Consider the following 20,449-nt stretch of genomic DNA (forward strand, 5'->3'; position numbering starts at 1 on the left):
CTGATCCAGAGCAAGGCAAGTGTGTTGCTGATACAGCTCACAGTAAGCAACACGAAGCACTGGAAGAATCTTGGATGTGGCTTATATAGCCAGCCACACCCAAACACTAGAGAGCTCATAAGTTATCATGCACTTCCTGTTTGGCAACAGGAAGTGGTAACCCGGAAGTTACTACGAACACTAGGAAGGAATGAAAGGAAGGATTTGTTATGGGTTCTTTGTGTGCCAATGCCAGGCCTGCCAAGCCTCCACCCAGCTTGCCACAACTACCTGTCTGATACCCATGACAGACAGTCACTTCTTTGATACATCTTTCTGGCTCTGCCCTTTGGGATATCTCTCCTATACTCGGTTCTCCAAGGACCCCATAGATGGGGGTGGGGGGATATCGCTTCCACTTCTGTCTGCCTTTGGGTGGTATCTTCAATGGGCCCCTCCAGCCCATGCGTCTGCATTGGCATCTACAAGGGAGAGCGAAGCAAACAAGGGGAAGGCACCATGCTGATGGCTCAATGCATGTCCCACAGCCCAGACATGGAAGAACATGAACAGAAGAATGGGGATCCATTTCTTCTTGCTCTTGGCTTCAGATCATGTTTGTCTACAATCTTCAATAGCATTCACTTTGGCTTGAACTATCCAAATGAAATGTTTGCTTTATTAAGTGCAATGTCCTCTTCTGATCGAAAATCTACCCACTGTGTCTCATTACACTTCGAAAAGTGTTCTTTGCTACTACACAATTTGTTGTAAATTGGACACATCCTTGAGGACGATACATGATTTCTGCTTCCTCATCTATAACATGAACTTTGAATTTGTAAGAAATTAATATGTGTTCAGTTAAACTGTTTTTAAATGGCTGCTCTTTCTGTGCCTCTTCTTGATATACATCATCTGGGATATGTGAGTGTAGTGTCTTTAAATTCTGTTGTGGAATCTCACTGCTCTTTGAAATTTCAGTCATGGTCTGTAATGATGGACTTATCTCAGTATAACGTTGCTCTAGTACTTTACTGTCATTGCTCTACAAAAGAATTTGATCTCTAAGATGTTGACCCTGATCTGCCTGAAACTCACACGTGGTTGCCAACGTTCTCAGTGTCGTCAATCGCACATCAATGGGTTTACTGGGACCTTGTTTCCTTAACTAGAACTTATTTTTTTGTCTTTATGTGGGGTTTCAAGAGGTCTCATGGTTCTCTTGAAGGCATTCCTCCCTTCATAGCCTTCCATGCTCGATAGATGCTTCATGATGCCCACCGCCCACTCGCCCAATGTAAACAGCACATTTCTTTAGTGGTTTAAACTTTTCTCCAACCATATCTTCTATGTAGGCTTTGAACAGTGCTATAAATTAGTACCATTTTAAGTTAAGTGTTCCAGGAGTCTGCAAGAATTGTGGGGGAGAATGCGTACTTTGCATTGTTTTTACAAGGAGGGGCTGAGAGAAGTACAAATGCCATTGGTCTATTTCTGAAACTGTACTCTTTTTTTCTGTGCTTATTTATGTCTACTTTATAGAAATATTCTTGTGTGCTTACACGTTCACAGACGTGTCCTTCGATCATGCAAGTAATGTAGAGCCAACACTGCTGTATAGGCTTGCTTCTCAGACTATACAGCAGTCCCTTTTCCTTAATTGCTTTGTGATATCACAATGGACTTTCAAGTGAGCCTTTAACTTCCTGGGGGTGGGCTGGGAGTGGGTGGATGATATAGCACTGCAATGTCAGTTCATGAAGCAGTTTCAGTGATTGCTAGAGATCTGACATTCTTAGTCTCTCATACGGCCATTATACGTGGCTGCAATGCCCAGATCCGGGGTGCGAAATTAGGATTGGATAAGCAGAAGCTAAAAGCAGCTCCTGGGTATCAAGCATTAACCAGTGGCCAGGTGCTACCACTGGGGATCGAGGGGCTAGTAAATACCGTTCCACAAATCGACCTTCCACATAAGATGCACACATTTTAATTTCTTCATTATTTATGACCCCTTCTGTTTTAAATGCCGTACAGTGAGTTGTACCACAATGTTTATTTGTAGATTGTTCCAAACACACATAATTAAATTCACATAGGTGCTTGTTCAACATCGGTTGGCCTGGGGAGTCAAATGTAACTCCTGGTAGCTGTTGATGTGAAGCTAACCAGGCTCTTCTAATCTACAAGCAGGAGCTAAATAGCTCTCAGCTTCCCTCAATTTCGAACCCCGCAGATCGCTCCAAGCAGCCTCCCCTTGATTACAAGAAGCCGATTCAATGCCTTGATTTTGTTCATCGCTGCACCTAATCTCATCGAACGCTGCCACTGACCTGACAATTCCTTATGATGCCGAGGGATGTTCATTTTGCTGGATGAGTCGCCAAACACAGCCTCATTGCTACTTGTACACACAAAGACACATCATCGTGCATTCATTTACATATCAGCACACTCCCCAAAATCCGAACACAATTCACTTTTAAAAACACAAAACTATGTTTCAAAAACTTGCAACCAGTACCCTGCCCTGCTACAATAAAATGCTGTAACATTTTGAATTTCAATAATACTGCAATACGTACAATTGAAACCACATTTTTCTATTCTATTTTTCCACTTTCTATACTCGTTTTTTGACATTATGTACCTTCTATCTTTTTCATCCAGCATTTTCACCTATTATCATTTAATCGAGCCAACATAATTCAAATTTTTCTGTAGCTTTCTATTAAGAAATCCCCATCTGCTTTGCATTCTTAAAAAACCACCTCAAAGATATGCTAGACTTTCAAGTGATCAACAATACTAGGAAAAGGAGCATATACTTGATTAGGGTCAACCACAACATTACAGTGTTAACTTTTGAAAATACGAATCTATAAATCTGTTCTATCTCAATTCATAGTGATTAAACATTTCACTTACTTTCTGTAATTAATGTTGAGGTTAGCTGTCATCACCTTGCCAGCAGTGTAGATGGCAGACATGCCCGACACAGCATCTAAAATTGTTGCAATGCAGCCTCCGTGGGTAAAACTGAAGGAGAAAGTGGGGAAAACAGAGCTTATACAGGTCGGCTTACCAACAGAAATATTCCACTCAGTTTAAATGGCTGCATTTGGAAATGGGGTGAGCTTATTGGTGTCAAACATGTTCCATTTGTTCGGGCTAGTAGGCCGCCATCTCCCTTCTCTAGATTGGTTCCTTGCCAACCCTCTCTGTCACTGCTGTTATCTTGACCACTTTCTCTCATAGCCATCTGAAGGAACATTTTATTCCAAAATCTCAGCATTATGGATCGAAAAGTCTGACAATGTTAAGTAAGTTCAGCAAGTTACCAGACCACGCAACACCTATTTCTTTGGAATTATTACTGTGTTATGGCTTGAAAACAAACCTTTTACAATTAGAAAATGTAACTGCACAATGTAATGCAAAATCGACTAGTGCAAATACAAATGCTTCTGCAAACTGCAACATTGTGCACATCTTGCAATACTAGGAGAACATTCCTTACATTAATTCATACATTTTCATATGTTAAAAAAACAAAAAACGATTCAAATTAAATTGGGAATAACGCTAACAAGAATCGTGATACAGCTAACATTAGGAAAGTGTTATTCCCTTCTAAAATCCTGATCGAAAATCCATTTGTTGGCAAGCAGTAAAAACCATTTGTAAAGCATAAAGAACATATCTCTCGTAATGATGCAAGTGCAACACACTATCAGGAGATGTCCTAATGTTTCAATCTCGGTCTTACTTTTACAAAATCTACAATTCCTCTCTGATATCAGTAGTTTTGCCCTGATTCCCAGAATTACGTTTGTAGAGAGAATGTTTAATCTAAACCTCAGAAATATCTGACACCTTTTTGGACACAGGAATTGTATCAGGTACTTCTGAAGCACCCCTAGGCCCAGCTCCATGCATGAAATGTGTTTATTAAGACGAGTAATTAAACTCTGGTCTGTTGCATTTAATAGACTCAACTGGACCTGACCGAATTGTTTACAATTCGTGAGGCTCTGGTTTGAGCTATCCTGGTGTAATTTGCTGAACAGTGAATCATGTGGAGAATCCAGAATTTTTCTATACAAGGGAATTATTTTCCATGTTACCATTGCTGTCAGGGCAAAAGGCTGCATTTGAAGCGGAGGATTTATGCTGGCACCCTTCTGGGCAGGATGAGTATATATCCCCAGAAGGTACCCTCCATCTTTAATCACAAGTTATGATGCTGCATGCCCAAGGTCTCTGCTCCAAATATCAATGTAGGTACTACCTCAGCTTTGTAAAATATAATAATTATTATTAAACACTACATGCCCATGGACCTCGGAGCACACACAAAACACAGAAAACGAGGAAACCGAGACACAACATAACATGGTCAGAAACAGGGGTAGGAGCAGACCAAGAGCTGACTGTTCAATTGCGTTTAAGATTGAAGAGGGGATCGTTAATCCATTTTTAAAGACAGCAATTGTGTCTGCTGTTCCTGGAAGAGCATTACAAGCCAGGGGGCTTGAACATCAAAGGTTGTGCTACCAAACCTGACAAGCTTGTATCTTGGTTGAAACAATTTAAGGGCATCGTGGGAGCGCATTTGGCGTCTTGGTTTGTTTACCTTAATCCACTCCTTGGGGTATTTCGGACTTGCGCTATTCCATCATTTGTAGGACAAAGTCAGTATTTATGAGTGATGCAATGCCCTACAGGAAGCCAATGAAGTTCCCTTCGGCATTGGAGACGTGATTCTGCCTTGACAGAGCAAAAATGGCACAAACCACACCGTTTTGCAAGACCTGCAGTGTGTGTAAATTTGCTTGCGAGTACCAGCCAGCAAGCTGTTGCAATAATCCAGCCTTGAGTTCACTAATGCAGTGGCTAGCAATGAGCAGTTGATGGTTGCGATAAAAGGGTGAATATGACTCATCAGCTTTGTACTGAGGCTGCACAAGGAGTGAATAAGTGAGACATGATGTTTCATAGCAAGTTCGGCTTCTAGTCAGATGGTGAGTGTCTTCACACTCTTGGAGACAGTAATGAAATTGCCAGTGATACTGAAGCTACTGTAGGCTGGACCGAGTTTCTTCAGACACTGGCCTGAGGCTACAATTAGAAGCTCTCTCTTGTCTCTATTTAGGGCTAAGGAGTTATCAGCCATCCAGGTGTGTAGAGCATCGTAGACCATATTAATAACATCAGTGTTCTGAGTGTTGTTTCCGTTAAGTACAGGGACAACCTGGGTGTCGTCTGCATAGTTGGTATACTGCACACCCAGGAGGTCCAGGAGACGAAGCAGAGGCCTGATGTAGATATTGAAGAGTGTAGGGGCAATGCAAGAACCCTGTGAAAGATGTCTAATGAGCTGGCCTCAGCCACTGCCACTCTGATGGTATGTGGCCCAAGAAAAGAAGCGATCCATTGAGAGGTCAGCTCTGAACAAAATGACTGGTCCTTTAATCTGTTGACCAACAAGGAGTGATTGACCAGATGAAAGGCTGCAGAGAGATCTAATAACATCGGTAGGGCTGGGTGTCTGTGATCCACTATTCTGGCCTATGTGGCTTTCAGATCCAACATGGCGGTTTCTGTCCTGTTCAGAGCTCAAAAGCCCGATTGGCGAGCCCCCAGGATACCCTGTTCTTTGAGGTGACTCTGCAGCTGCAGATAGGCTACCTTGTCCATGATTCTAAGAAAGAACAGCACTTTGTTTATAATGGGGCGGTACTTATTGACCAAAGCTGGATCTAAGATGCTTTTCTTAAGCAGTGGCGTAATTCAAAGCCTGCTTGAGAGAAGATGGAACCATGCCCTCACTGAAGGATAGATTGATCAGTTTGGCTAGCCATGGTATAAGCAGCTTGAGGGAGCCTTTAAAGATATCAGCGGGCAGCTATCTCCCAGACACAATGTGGGTTTCATACCAAGGATGATATTGCAGATTTCTGACTCTGGGCAGTGGGTAAAGTTAAAACAAATGTCATTGGTCTGGAAGCGGAGGTTATCCTGGCCTAGGGAGGAAGGCACTCTATGCCCAGCAGAACGCTCTTGCAGGTCACTCATGGTCTGCCTGTGGCCAAGACTTTTGGAGGAAAATGCATTGTGAATGGTCTGACACCAAGTTGAGACTTTGGAAAGAACCTGTTTCGAGGTTGGTAGATCCTTAAATTCAGACAGAATTTTAAATAGTTTGCTTGAACTTGACCGAGCATTCGAGATTCTGGAACTAAGGTGGGTGGACTTGGCTTTAGTGATGGCGATTTTAAATTCTTTCACTGCCTGTTTCTACTGAGAAATAATATGTGAGCTGGGATTTTTCCACCACTCTCTTTCAAGAGACCTTTTTTTCTGTCTGAGTGAGATGATACCATCATAATACCACATATTATTGTGGGCCTCAGATTTAATCTTTTTAGTTTTCAAAGTGGTTAATGATTTGATGGTGGAGGTAATGGAGTCAAGAAGATGTGTCACCAGGTTGGAAGAGTCGATAAAGTTATGGACGACACCATTGCAGAATATTTGGCAGGTGTAACATATTTGAAATTATGGCGCTGGTAATTGCTCATGAACATTAACTAAGTGATAGTCAGACCAGACACAAGGGGAGACCCTGACATACGAAAGGGGCAAAAGGTGTGCAGTAGCCTAGTTCAGTGTGTGTCCCCCCTATCTGTGGTAATATTGACCCATTGAGAGAAGCCACTGTTATCAAGGGCCTTAAGAAGAGAGACGGCATGTTTGTCAGATGGATCTTTGGCCCAAAGGTTCAAGTCTCTGAGAATGATTACTGGAGGCTTGGCTTTGGTAATGAGATTAAGAAGGTTGAGTAATTGTTTTTCAAACTGGGGGGAGGTCTGAATATAACCAGGACGCTCAAGGAAACGTTTGCATTAATTTTAATCTTCACAAGAAGAGTTTCACAGTCATAGTGAGTAACAACGTGGCAGTCAAGATGTTTTTGAACATGAGGGCCATGCCTCCACCCTTTTGGGTAGCACGATCAGTCTGCAAGAGCAAGTAATCAGCCGGAAGTGCTAAAGTAGTATCAATGGGTATGGCGAAATTCAGCGACGTATCCGTGAGTGTCATCACATCAGGGGCGAATTCGGCTAAATGGTCGGCAATCTCCACTCCATGTTTTAGAATGGAGCATGTATTCAGGAGTGGTATCCTAGTGTTTAAAACGTGAGTTTTGCCAAGGGGGAGAAAGCCCTTTAGAGACTTAGACTCCGAAGCAGACGAGGTTGGCAAGAATTGAGCTTTGTGTACAGGATATTTGGGCAAGCCTCATGAGTACCAGTATGAAAAATTACATCCTTAAAGATTCATGATTAGGGGAGTCTCGACCAGGGGTTGTTAGAACAGTTATTTGCTTGCAAGGATCCTCTGAGATGGTCTGTGTCATATTTTGACCTGTGAGAGCGGAATCTGCTTTGTCCCAACCACAAGGTGACATGGGGAGCTCAGTGGTAGTGTTAACCACAGGGACATTCAGCAGGTTGGGGTAGATCCAGCCCTTGTGGGCGGGAAGATTGCTTCAAATGCCCGTGTTGTGCGGTGAGGCCGTTTGGATGGTGGTAGCACAAAGTAGGGACAGGGATGGCATCATCTTGTAAAGGGCAGAGCTATTTAAAAATACTGGCCTGTTTGGCGTGATATGAGGCCACGTCATGCGTGGAGGAGGATGGAGATCTTGCACGCAGGCTTTTGTATGAGCTCGCAGATAGTGGCCCTGAAATCTCTCCACTGGCTCCCGGTTGCTACAAGGATCAAGTTCAAGACCCTTTGCATTGTCCACAAAGCTTTCTGGGCCCGGGGCCAAACTACATCTATCACCCTCTTCCAAAATACCTTCCTTCTCAAGCCCTTCACTCAGCTACCTCCAACTCTCTAAGGGTTACACACTTCCCCAGGCAGAGAGTGGGGGGGATATATCCCTCTCCTATGCAGGTTAGCCCCCGAACCATCACTCACTGCCTTCCGTAAGACCATGAAAACCACCCTATTCACCTGACAACTCCACCTTCTGATATGACGTCCATCCCTTCCCCGAGATACTACGAATTGTGTGCGTTTTTATGCATAACATGTATACCATCTCTGCTTTCCAATGCACCAACGTATGCTTACTGTAACTAAGTCTACTGCAAGTAACAGCACCACAATACCCCTGGGCTGTCTGTGCGCTATAAAAATGTTAGAAAAAAAATGTAGGTTTTGTTGCACCCCTGAACACAAGCACACACACCATTCACCATATACACACATTCACAGCCAGCCATCCATACAGAAAACATTTCTTTATGAATACAGAGTGACTTCAAAAAGATACTGGGGATCATTATGTCCCTGGTGGTAGCCGTGCCAGTAATGGGCAATTACTGGTGCATTACAGCCCCGGCGGACCCGGTAATTGCCCATTCCCGGGCGCCGGAAAATATTACTTCCCATTCCCATTTGAGTCCCATTGGACTCAATGGGAATGGGGTGGCTGGATGCACCGGCACCATTCATGAATGGTGCCGCTGCATCTGTCGAGTTCTGCATGCCGGTGCTGTTCCACCCGCCAGGTCAGACCTGGTGGGCTGAAAGGCACCCGCTTGCAGAACTCGTAGTTTGCCGGTCCAGAAACAACAGTACCGGCAAGCTTACTGGTACTGTTGTTTCCAGACCGGCAAACTCCTAATGAGGCCCACTGTTTCTTTTTGAAGTCATAAGTCTTCCCCACCCTATGACATGGAGCCCTCCAGCCTAGGGTCTTCCATTGCATGAGGTGGGGGTTCCCTCGGTTTTCAAAAACAAAGTTTCTTTTTGTAATCACTCAGCCTTCATAAAGACATTATTTCTGTTAAGGAAATCATTTCTTTATGAATGCAAAGTGAAATCAAAAAGAAGAAAACAATATTTGAAAAAGAATATTTTTCATTTTTTTCCCCTCCAAGTGGGGCCCCCTCCCAGGACATGTGCTGGGGCCCCCCCGCACAGCAGGGGCTGCTGGGGCCCCTGTTACTCCAGTGGCGGGGGCAGCATTAACTTTTGCAAGCAAGCTTACAGTTACATGACAACTGCAGCCTGCATTGCAGGCTGCAGTCGTATTTAACATGCTGCAAGCAGCATAATCTGGGGGGATAAAAGCTATTATATCACCCCACTTAAAATTGTGGGGGGATTTGTCCCTCCCACCCCGACCATGTCCTACGCCCATGCCAATTTGTGTTGAGTTTTTGTATTGTCTAATATTATTGATTCTGTACTTTGTTATATTTAAAAATCATTCAATTTCGCAAATAAAATCTGTTTGTCTGTTCTCTAGTGTATCTTTAGTTGTGACAGAATGCAATCTGGTCACAATGGACTAGCCTGCGCTTTTCTGATTTTTATTAACATAAAATAATGTGGGTTATTCTGTTCCTGAAAGGAAGTTTTGCTAATTAGACACTCTCTTTCATAAATGTCCCATGCCAATATTATAGCTCAAACCTTTGCTGTGATAGCCACAGGTACACTCAGGTTCAGCTATGCAGTGGCACAGGGCCGGTTCAAAGCCCATATGCATTCCTGACTGTTGCTGGAACACAACGTTTCTGCAGGCTGAGGTTGTTTTCTAATTTTCTGCACATTTGATCTAAATTATAATAATTGTAAGGGGATTGGGGTTGAAAGACTGAGATAGAAATGTTCAAAAGACTGAAGATTATTTTTCTGAAATAACGTTCGGTCTTTCCTCCCCCGAATATTTCTGACTTGGCCCCCACCCCCACCATGCCCCCACACCTCTACTTACCTTGCTGCCAACTCGCTGTGCCCCTGCAATGCCTGTTCCCTTTCACATCCGTGAAGGGGAAACAACACTGAAGGGTGCTTTCCCTTATTTGTTTCTTTTCTCTTCTTTTTTTGCGGTACCGGTTGCTGGGGACACCCCCACAGCCCACACTCACAATATAATGGGCAAGGGTGTGGGGGAAACCCCCCGCATCCCCTGCCACCGAATGGGGGATTTGGTCGAACTTTTCGGTCGTTCAGTATTTTCGAACCTTTGAACTCTGTCTTTTTGACTGATTCCATTGTATGCACCTAACTCAGTTTGGTGGCTCTAAATACAAGCCATGCTTAGTCGTGGCATGGTGACTGCTGAGCACACACAATCATACAGCCACATCAATTTGATATCACACTAGCGTCAGCATTGTGAGCAGGGTGAGCCACGACAGGACTGATGTGTATTGGTGTCTCGGCCGACTATCTCCACATCTGCATGTTAATCAATAGCCAGGATGCTGCCACTTTGATTTCCCAGAGGAAAGCCAACACCTTCCTCCCAGGGCACAGGGACATCTGACAGGAGAGCCCCTGGGAATCAGTGCTTCAAAGACAGCAATGACATAAGGAAAAACACTCTCACACCGGGGTGCACACCACTAGAGTCCCCTTACAATCAGCAGGCCTTGGGAAAGGGTGGAGTTAGAGTAGCCAGGAGGGCAAAGGGGCTGAGCGAAGGGTTCACCCATCTTGATTTATGTTAGGGCTCTTCCTGTCCCCCTCCATTTCTAGCAGGCAATGCACTCTTTGTGTCTTGTCAGAAGGCAAAAGACACTTGTTACAACAGCCTGGATTGAACACTTGTGGGGTGAAATATAGCCCCTGAATGCCAGAAATAAAGAGGCCAGAGTGATTTGTGAAATCTCATTGAAGTATAAGGCCACCACAGAAATTGTGATGTCAGACATGAGGCCTATTGGGCTTACATCTGAAAAGTGCAAAGATATGTGCAATGCATTTCAGCAACGAAAAGAAAGACATGTGGCTGACAATGCTGAGTTACTATATCATAGGAGAGCTGCACTTTTTTTTACGTAAAGAGACAGACATGCAATATCTTCATGCAATATGAGACTGATCTCGAAATTGTAATTGAAACTAAGCTTCTTGCATTTACAATAAATAAAAGAACTTCCTTTTTGTTTTTCCCCTCATCCAAATTACAGTATGATAAGAGAAGTGCTCACTAGATTTTCAGAGTTTGAACATGGTTTTATCATATAACTGCCCTATACGTATGGAGAATCCAGAAATGATACTCATGTATTTTGCAACTATGAGATTAAAGAAGTACACTACATATCGATATAAAGGCCAGGTGTCTTCTAAAATGGCATGTGAAATGCTTTGTGTGTGAGTTTAAAAGCCATTGCTTGCAGAATCTTACATGCAGCCTGTCATTTCTCCTAAAGATGAAACTTATCCTCCAAGAACTTTTCCTCTGCTGTCCTGGAGAGAAAGGTCTGGTTGTCAACCATCATTCAGGGTCATTGTTTAAAAATATAGAAAGAAATACACTGCTTAGATGCAAACCACAGTGGAAACAGATAAGGCCATGCCTGTTCTTCCAGCAGAAGTGACCTTGAGTCACAATTCCCATAAAATGCCCATTAGTGTTGCAGCCTGGGCCGTTACAGGCCAAGAAGGGAGGGGCGAACATAAATATGAGCCAGCCTCTGGTTGATCACATGCAACTTAAGAGACCAAAGGAAAAGGCTGCAGTTTAGTTAATAGAAAAATACATATTATTGTATGAAAAGGGCAGCGTATATGCCACAACGGTCTTTCTAGACTTTTATTAAAGGTGACAGTAACCCCCTTTGAACCACGCTAAAACAATTTTTGTGTGATACACATAACTTAAGTTATTACTGAACATTTGAACATTCCGAGAGATTTGAAAGTTGGTGTGAGGGTGAAGTAAATAATTAACATGGGAACTATGAAGTGGCATATTTTTCACTGATACGGCTCCTGAGTAAACAAATTAGCATCCTTTGATTTGCCTTAAAATGTAGTTCTTATAAATATATTCATACATGTAAAGATTTGAAAATTAGGGTACGTGCCCACCTTCTCCTACCACAGCTTTCCTAATTCACACCCATCATCTGCTTGTCCTATTACCACACTGGTGGGAGGTCGGTAGAGAAAACCAACCAATCCCTTTCGCTGGAATCATGACAAGTTTGTGATGTCATTTGCCCTATAAGTAAACCAGTTTACATTAAAACTGGGCTTTTTCCACTTATTCCAGGAGGTAACGTCCTGCTGAACTCTTGCGACAAACATCCAAGCAGAGAGGCCCCAAATCTTGCATTGGAGACAGGAACCTTGACTGACACCCTTGCTGTCCCAGAGATGCCCTACTGTTCCCTGATGTCCATTACAAGGCCTCTCCTGTAAGTAAAACTATCCCCAAAGCCATAGATTGTATAGACCCTGCATTTACAAGCATTGTTTTAGTTATTTGCTCATAGCAAAATATCCTGTTTGTGTAGATCACCAAAAAGAACCTGAATCAAAATCATAGTGATTTATTGTGTGCCACATTTGTTGGGGGGGGGGAAGGAACTCCCTGAGTTGAGTGTGACCACGTAATAAACCGCAACAAAAACTGGGGGCTCGTGCCGAGATTAGTAGAGAGTGTCCACTCGTGACAGTGCAGTAGCAGCAGGCTATTGATTTAGGTGTAATTGCATTTCACTGGATGGAAAGTTGTGTTGCATTGTCAAGGTGCCATTCAGACCTGTACCATGGGTTTCAGGGCGGTGTGTAGATAAAACAGTGTTGATTTGAGTTGTCATTTTGAGTACAAACTAAGCAGGAACAGGGTTGAGATTTTTCCCTTGCATAGAGAGCATATTAGGTGCGGAACACATTTCAGAATGAGCACCACAGAAATCAATAGCCAGGAAGCACCTTCTATCCAAATTGTTTATTAAAGGTGAATGGGTACTGTGGCAAGCTAGAATGATGCAGGAGGTTACCTCTGCAAATGTAAATATGTGGCAGGATAGTGGGCTGTTACATCAGGCCCTGACATACTTTTATATGACACAGACCAGCAGAGATGAGAAAATTAAAAGAGCTCAGCTCACAGCATATATGTACTTCCGTATGATGATTATGGAAGAAAGATACCAGGATAGTGTAGCCTCTGTGCAAAACCAATCTGAGCTTTTGGATCAAGCACAGAGAGATTTGAAACAATTAGAGGAAAGAGCACAACAGAGCCCAAATTCAGAGCTAAAATTAGAAAACATCATTTAGCAGCTAAAGATGTTAGTGACACAGCAGCACGCGAATTTAGAGCGAGAGGCTCAATTTTCTGCACGGATAGAGGAGTATCAAAAAGGTGTTCAAAACCTGAGAGCGGGTCAACAAAAATTAAGTGAGCAGGTTGTGCGCAATAGAGCCTGCTTAGAGGACATTTTTGCATTTCAAACGCAAATTAAACAACTGAACGATAAAAATAGCCAGTTCATCCTTAGGGGTGTCAATTCCCCGGTGGAATTCGATCAGATGCGATCTGAACACTCACAAAGAGAGCCCCTCAGGGAAGAGAATGGCAAATTGTGTCAGGAGAAACGTGCCCTTTGTCAGGAAGTGTGTCAGTTAAGGAAGGACATGGAGAAAAGTGAGTTATGTTCTCAGGAACTAACATGAGGAAAGAAAATTAAAAATAAATGGAACATGTGAGGCAAGCAGAGTTTGACATAGAGCAGGCAACATGGGCCAAAAGGGCACAAAGGGAGGAGATTAGTCTCCTGCAAAAGAAGAGGTCTGAATATGCCCATACAATACAAGCCTCACAGAAGAAAATTGTGTCCCTTTGTGAGGAGAACAAGGGACTCATTGTATTGGCAGAAAATAAAGTGCTGGAAGCTACTCAAGCACTGGTATCAGAGTTAAACACTCAGGTGTCTATATATCACCAAGAGGTAGGGGCTGAGAAAAACAAATCTGAAGGATTGGAAAAGGAAATAGCCAAATACAAACAGGCTTTGAGGAATCCCGACCAGTAAGAGTATGGAAAGGAACCCTCCGAACACAGAGTGATGACCTCTTTACCAGGGACCTCAAGCCAACTCACCACCTTATATGCACAGGGTGCTGCTAACTTCGTGAACTGGGAGGAAGACTGGGAGGCACTATCTGTTAAAGTTCTTAAGTTTGAAACAATACGTCAATTATCAGTGGTGTTTACAGTTCTCAAAACCTTGTTTCAGATACAAGAGGGTGGATGTCACAAGGCCACTCGGGACGAGATATAACAAAGCAAAACCAAACCACACGTTGCTGTATGTTAGTCCTCAGATGCACTCCTAGGGGGACCGCTAATCCCAAATCTAATACATGGTCTATAATCCAGGGTACAACGAGCAAAGATTTACCCGGGATATAGACTCCAACCTGAGTTAAATCAAAAATGATTCCCAATTTTTCAAAATTTTGCAAAAGAGATAATATATGTCGGCAGTGCCACAGATAACATTTTGAGGTGGGAGTATTTTACTCCCTATTTTTAAACTTTGAGAGTAAATGTGATTTTAAGAGAGTAAAAATGACTTTTCTCCCGTGCAAGAGAGTAAAATGTATGTGACATCCAGCCGACGTGTGCAAAAACTATATGGAAATCATTACTATGCGGCAGCTTTCTGCATTGTGACAGAATACACCTCTCATTATTTCTCTGTCTGGCATTTGATCTCTCCTGTATAGATTTAAATGTTAAAAACACACAAACCTAGCCAATTTCATAGTAAAGCAAGCATGAATAGTATTGTATGTTTGTACTGCCCCCATGCTAGTTCCAAATATCTGGGGAAAGAATCCATCACCAAATTTGAAGAAATTGTTGTTTAAAACTAGTTTAAGCAGAGTCAGGACCAAGAGCCGATCAGCAAGGCAATTTTCAGATCTTAAGAGGAGCCATTCAACAGCTTCCAGGCCTGGATCATGGACTATATTAGTGTACAGGGAGGTGACATTCACCGTGAAGAGAAAGTCACACCCCACGACGAATTGCAAATTTTTCAACTTTTGTAGAAAGTGCATGGTATCTCTGAGGTAAGTAGCCGTGTTCTGAATAAGAGGCTGTAGTAATATCTCATCCCGAGTGGCCTCGTGATATCCGCCCTCTTGTAACTGAAACAAGGTTTTGAGAACTATAAACACCACTGATAATTGACGTATTATTTCAAACTTAAGAACTTTAACTGATAGTGCCTCCCTGTCTTCCTCCTAGTTCTTGACTCGATCAACGGCCACACATTGGAGAGAGCACACACTGAGAATTTTCTTACATTGGAGACTACCTTGTCCTTCACGAACATTGACCAAGCAACCAACAATAGAGCTGAAACCCTAGGTTTCAGTGAGAAGGAAGCAAAACGTATACTTGCGCTTATTAAATCCATGTGAGAAGAACTAACTACTTCAGACAAACTGCAGGCACTCATTAAACAGCTTAAATGGAAGGTGCATCATGAGATCAACCTCAAACTTCATGCGTCTATGCTAGCCCAGTATTTTAAAGCCCAGAGAATCCCGCGCGGACGGAGAGTGAATCTAGAGCCCACATTGTGCAAAGAAAACCCTGCATTCACCAGATCCTCAATAAATGCTCGCTTGACTTAATACTCTTGACTATTGAAGAGCTGGCACAGAATTTGAAGACTTTGGATGAGGACATTGAAAGCATCAAAACATTGCTCAGTAAAGGCCTTTCCACTGATCAACTTCGACAGTTTTCAGAGGACAACAACCAATCAAAAACTGTAGAGATACAGACAAGAATTGGAGACTAAGAAGATTAGGAAGTTTAGGCGGGACACGCTGGACTATAAATTATACATCATTTATACATGGCAGGAGTATTACGGCCATCGCCCAAATAAACCCTACCAAGGTCATACACCTAAGCCGGGACCATCTATCTCAGAGACCACCTCATCTGACGCCTCAAGTACAGAAATAGAGGCTGTATCCAATACCAACACTGAGGCAGCTACAGGCACACGGGAAGAATTACCAACTGCATAGAGGCTTAGTTTTTTGGAAAAGGACCTACCAGACTAGGTCGCAAGAAGAAATCCGCAGAGAAAGAAGACACAAAAGAAGAGCTACAGGTCTTGATGAAAGGCCTCTCCTTTGTCCCGCAGAGTAATAGTACATTTCTGAAGGAGAGCATTGAGTTCTTTAGATTAATGCGGAAGTTGAAGCTTAAAGTGTTCTTTGACGCTCTTGATGAAGACTCGTACCTGGAGGAACCGCCTGAGTTTCTTGAAATCAACCCAAAGAGTACTTTCAACCCGCCTGTGCAAAACCACATTTCGTCAGTCTTTGAGAAAACTGTCCTGCAAGACTTTAAGAAATTACATTTTAAAAGCAAAGGGCATGTTCTCTGTGAGGGAGAGACAGACCCTTAGGAATCTATTGGACAACACTAACATCATCTTCAAACCAGCTGACAAAGGGGGTGCCCTTGTCCTTATGGACATACAGGATTACCTTGACGAAATTGAGTGTCAGCTCGCCGATACTGAAACCTACAAGGAGATATCTTTTTTCTAAAGCTTTATTTAATGTTTGTGGTACACTTCACACAGCAACACATCACAATATATATATATATATATATATATATATATATATACGAACAGCATGGCAATAAGTAACATAGGCACACATCACATCGTACAGTATACTTAATCAGTGCACATAAGGGCCTTTGGGGCTTTCTTCTTCCTCTGATACCATTTCACACAGATATACCCTAAACGGGGCCCATATATCTTTGGGTTTGTTTGTCCTTGGCAATGTCATTGCATATTGTTCCTCACACTCATTTACATACGTAAGGTCTTTGAGAAAATGGTTTACATGTGGTGCGTGTGGCCTCTTCCAGTTCTGAAGAATACACTTCTTGACCACCGCACATGACACATTAAACAGTCTTCTGGTTACTTCCGCTCTTTTGCCTATATCCCCAAATAAATATTTCTGGGGAGTGAGCTCAACTGGTATCTGCGTGATGTCCTCCAATATCTCAGCCACCTCCCTATAAAAACCGTAAGATAAATGGACAGCTCCAGTACATATGGAATGAGTTGGCCAGTGGATTTCCACACTTCTGGCAGTTACAAGGGCTGACTTGTGTAAATTTAGCGATGTTGGCTGGCGTATAATGGAGTTTATTTAATACCTTGAACTGAATTAGCCGAAGACCGGAATTAATAGATACCTTCCTGGATAATTCACAATATCTTGACCATTTTTTATCATCAATTGCAATCTCCATATCTTTTTCCCAGGAAACCTTAATGGTATTAAGCGAGGGTGTGTATGTTTGTATTGTTGTGTAACGTTTAGAGACACTAGTGCCAGACTGAGAGGACAAAGACACGAAGCACTCATGTATTGACGGCTCATCCGGAAATAGTGGCCACCTAGCCCTGAAAGCCAGTCGCATACAAAGGTATTGCAAGATACGGACTTGCCCCCTCCACCCCCATGGCGGCCACAAAGTTGTCTTAAGTAACAAATTGCCCGTTGGGGAACATGTCCCGCATCTTTATTTCCTTGTTGGGGTCCCATATCTTTTGCATGTCTGTGTCAAATGAGGGAGAAATGCCAGGGAAGTTCCAAAGGGGAGCATCGGGGCTATATTGTGTCTACAGTTGTAACCTTTTGTAAATTTCAGACCAGGCGTGGACTGTTATACTAACTGGGTCAAACTTGCATTCATCCTTGTGTTTTGCCCTAAATAGGATAGAGAGCAACTCAGTCGGGTGTGCGGCATGCCGTTCTATGGGGATATGTGGTGCAGTGTCCAGAGGGTCATACCAGTGTTTGGCAAATTGAGATTGTGCCACTAGGTAGTACAGCTCAAAGTCTGGGATAGCTATACCTCCTGTGTCATATGCTTCTACCATCTTCTCCCACTTCATCCTGGCTGTACCCCCATTCCAGATAAACGCTACAGTAATGGATCGTAGGGTATCAAAACATTGTCTTCCTGGCCATATCGGAATATTACTGAATATACATAACAGCTTTGGCAAGATCACCATTTTTAAGATTGCAACTCGGCCAATCAATGATATAGGGAGTCTGGCCCACAACCGGAGTTTGGTTGAGATTACGCTTAGCAGTTGTTCATGATTATCAGGGTATAAAGAGGTATAAAGAGGCTTGTACTTTTGACAAAAGAATCCCCAAATATATTATCTTTGTGGGTGAACATTTAAGTCCATATGTATTCGTTGGATACCTAGCGGCGGGAGTAAGGGGTAAGGGGGACAATATTCGATTTAGAGCTGTTGGTTTTATAGCCCGAGTACTCTTTGAACTCATGTATGGCTTCCATTACAGGGCCGAAATGAACTTCGGGTTCTCGTATGTATAGTAGAGTATCATCTGCATATAAGGATATTGACTGGGTCAGCCCCGCCATCCTGATTCTTCTCTGTCCCTGATGTTGCCGAATCACCGCGGCCACTGGTTCTATTGTTAGAGCAAACAATATGGGGGAAAATGGGCACCCCTGTCTGGTACCTCTACCCAAACTGAAAATATCTGAGATTGTTCGGTTGGTCAGTACCCTAACCCCAGGTCTAGTGTACAGTAGCTTAACACATTTTTGGAAATAGGAGCCAATACCAAATTTCTCAAGTACGCCAAACAGGTAAGTGGATGACACCGAATCTAACGCCTTTTCAGCATCGAGGGAGACAACCACCGCCTGAGCCTCAGGTTTAATCTGGGGCATGACCCCGAACAACCTCTGTAAATTTAATGCCGTGGACCTTGTCGGGATAAAGCCACATTGGTCTGGGTGGACCAGTTGGGTTGTGTTAGGCAAAAGTCTGGTGGCCAGGATTTTAGAAAAGATTTTAGCATCGCAGTTTATTAATGAAAGGGGTCTTTAGGAATGCATGTCTAAAAACGGCCATCTGGGTTTCAGCAGCACTGTTATAATGGCTTCTCTCATGGTTTCCGGCAGAGTCCCCAGTTCAATTGCTTCTTCCCACACCAATAGTAATATGGGGGCAAGTTCAGCGTTGAGCTCCTTGTACAGTTCCGCTCCCAGAACGTCCGACCCAGGTGCCTTCCCAGAGGATAAGGATTTAATAGCTACAGTAATTTCGTCTTAAGTTATCGGGTTATCAAGGGTGAGCTTATTCTCTAATGAGAGTTTTGGGAGCGTGATTGCATCCAGGTAGCCCACCATTTCACTTGCGGGTTTTACATCATGGTCAGCGTACAATTCTGCGTAAAAACCAGCCAACTCCTTGTTAATACCCTCCTCACTAGTGATCATGTTGCCATCTCTTGCAACTATGCCAGAGATCGGAGCATGGTACCGCTCTGCCTTCAGCAGATTCGCAAGAGAGCGTCCCGCTTTATTCCTTTCACCATAATGGCGTGCCCTCAGGGGGGTCGCCATGCATAGCAGTCCCCTGCTAGCAAGTGATTGAAGTCCTGCAGACGACTATTAATGTCTGCAAGCATCTTTTTTTCATGAGCAATGCTATATTGTAGTTCCAGTTCCCTCAGGCGCTTCTCTGTCTCTGCCAACTCAGATATGACAGACTTCTGCAATCCCGTGGATTTAGATATCAGTATCCCCCTCACCCAAACCTTGAAGGGTTCCCTTAAAGTTGCACTCCTGACAACCGACCCTGTGTTAGTTTAGAAGAATTCCTCAACTTCGATATGGAGGGCTTCTGCTACAGTTGGGTCTTTCAGGACATCAGGCGGCATTCTCCATCTTCTAACCAGAGGTTTTACATCCTCCAGCACTATTTGTAATGTTATTGGGGAGTGGTCTGACAGGGTACGGGGGAGTATCTCGCAATTGTTGATTGCATTAGTAAGATGAGTGGAGACCAACCAGTAATCTATTCGAGACTCAGTGTCATGTACAGAAGAGTAAAATTAGTATTGCCTTTCTAGTGGATGCAGAGTTCTCCAGGCAACGACCATGGACATTTGTGTTAAGATCTGTTGTATAGTTGCGGCTGCCTTTATGGGTGCTCTATTTTTACTAGAGGATCGATCGAGGATGATGTTGAAATCACCCCCCCACCCTTCTACAGCACACTTTTACCATCTAACTGGCCTATTTCATGTAGTATACTTATGTAGAAATCGGGATCATCCATATTGGGTCCATATGAATTTAACAGCACTACTTCACTTCTGGCAATGTTACCCCAAACAATGACATACCGCCCCCGTCGATCAATGTTGCTACTGACGAATTGGAAACCCAAGGAGGGATAAACCAACGTGAGGACCCCTCATGCTTGGGTCGAGTATTCAGAATAATATCTTGGCTGTCCCCAGTCCCACAGGATACTCATATTTACCTTCTGGAGTGCGTGTGTTTCCTGTAACATGACAATGTGTGGGTGATGTCGAGCCACATAGGCTCCAAACTTCCTTGACTTAGCCTGATTGTTAAGCCCACGGACATTCCATGTGAGGAGTTTAATTCTCAGCCCCTTAATTTTTGCAATGTTGTGCGCCATATATATGATGTATATTCATTTTTTGTCATCCTTATTTTTCCTGAGTATGTGTCGTGTGTAGCAGTGCATCCACGCATTTTCACCAACTG

General features: G+C 43.3%; 1 protein-coding gene across 3 annotated transcripts in view; it reads right to left on the reverse strand.

Annotated features, from left to right (window-relative positions):
- THEM4 (thioesterase superfamily member 4) overlaps positions 1–20,449 on the reverse strand; it is a 781,652-nt gene that overhangs the window by 162,693 nt on the left and 598,510 nt on the right. For all 3 annotated transcript variants that reach the window (XM_069650901.1, XM_069650885.1, XM_069650891.1), the window contains one exon: positions 2,911–3,021. In XM_069650901.1, coding sequence (XP_069507002.1) covers positions 2,911–3,021 — 111 coding nt within the window. The remainder of the gene's footprint in view (positions 1–2,910; positions 3,022–20,449) is intronic.

Source organism: Ambystoma mexicanum, chromosome 1p (genome assembly GCF_040938575.1).
Source record: "Ambystoma mexicanum isolate Mex_15411 chromosome 1p, UKY_AmexF1_1, whole genome shotgun sequence".
Taxonomy (NCBI): domain Eukaryota; kingdom Metazoa; phylum Chordata; class Amphibia; order Caudata; family Ambystomatidae; genus Ambystoma; species Ambystoma mexicanum.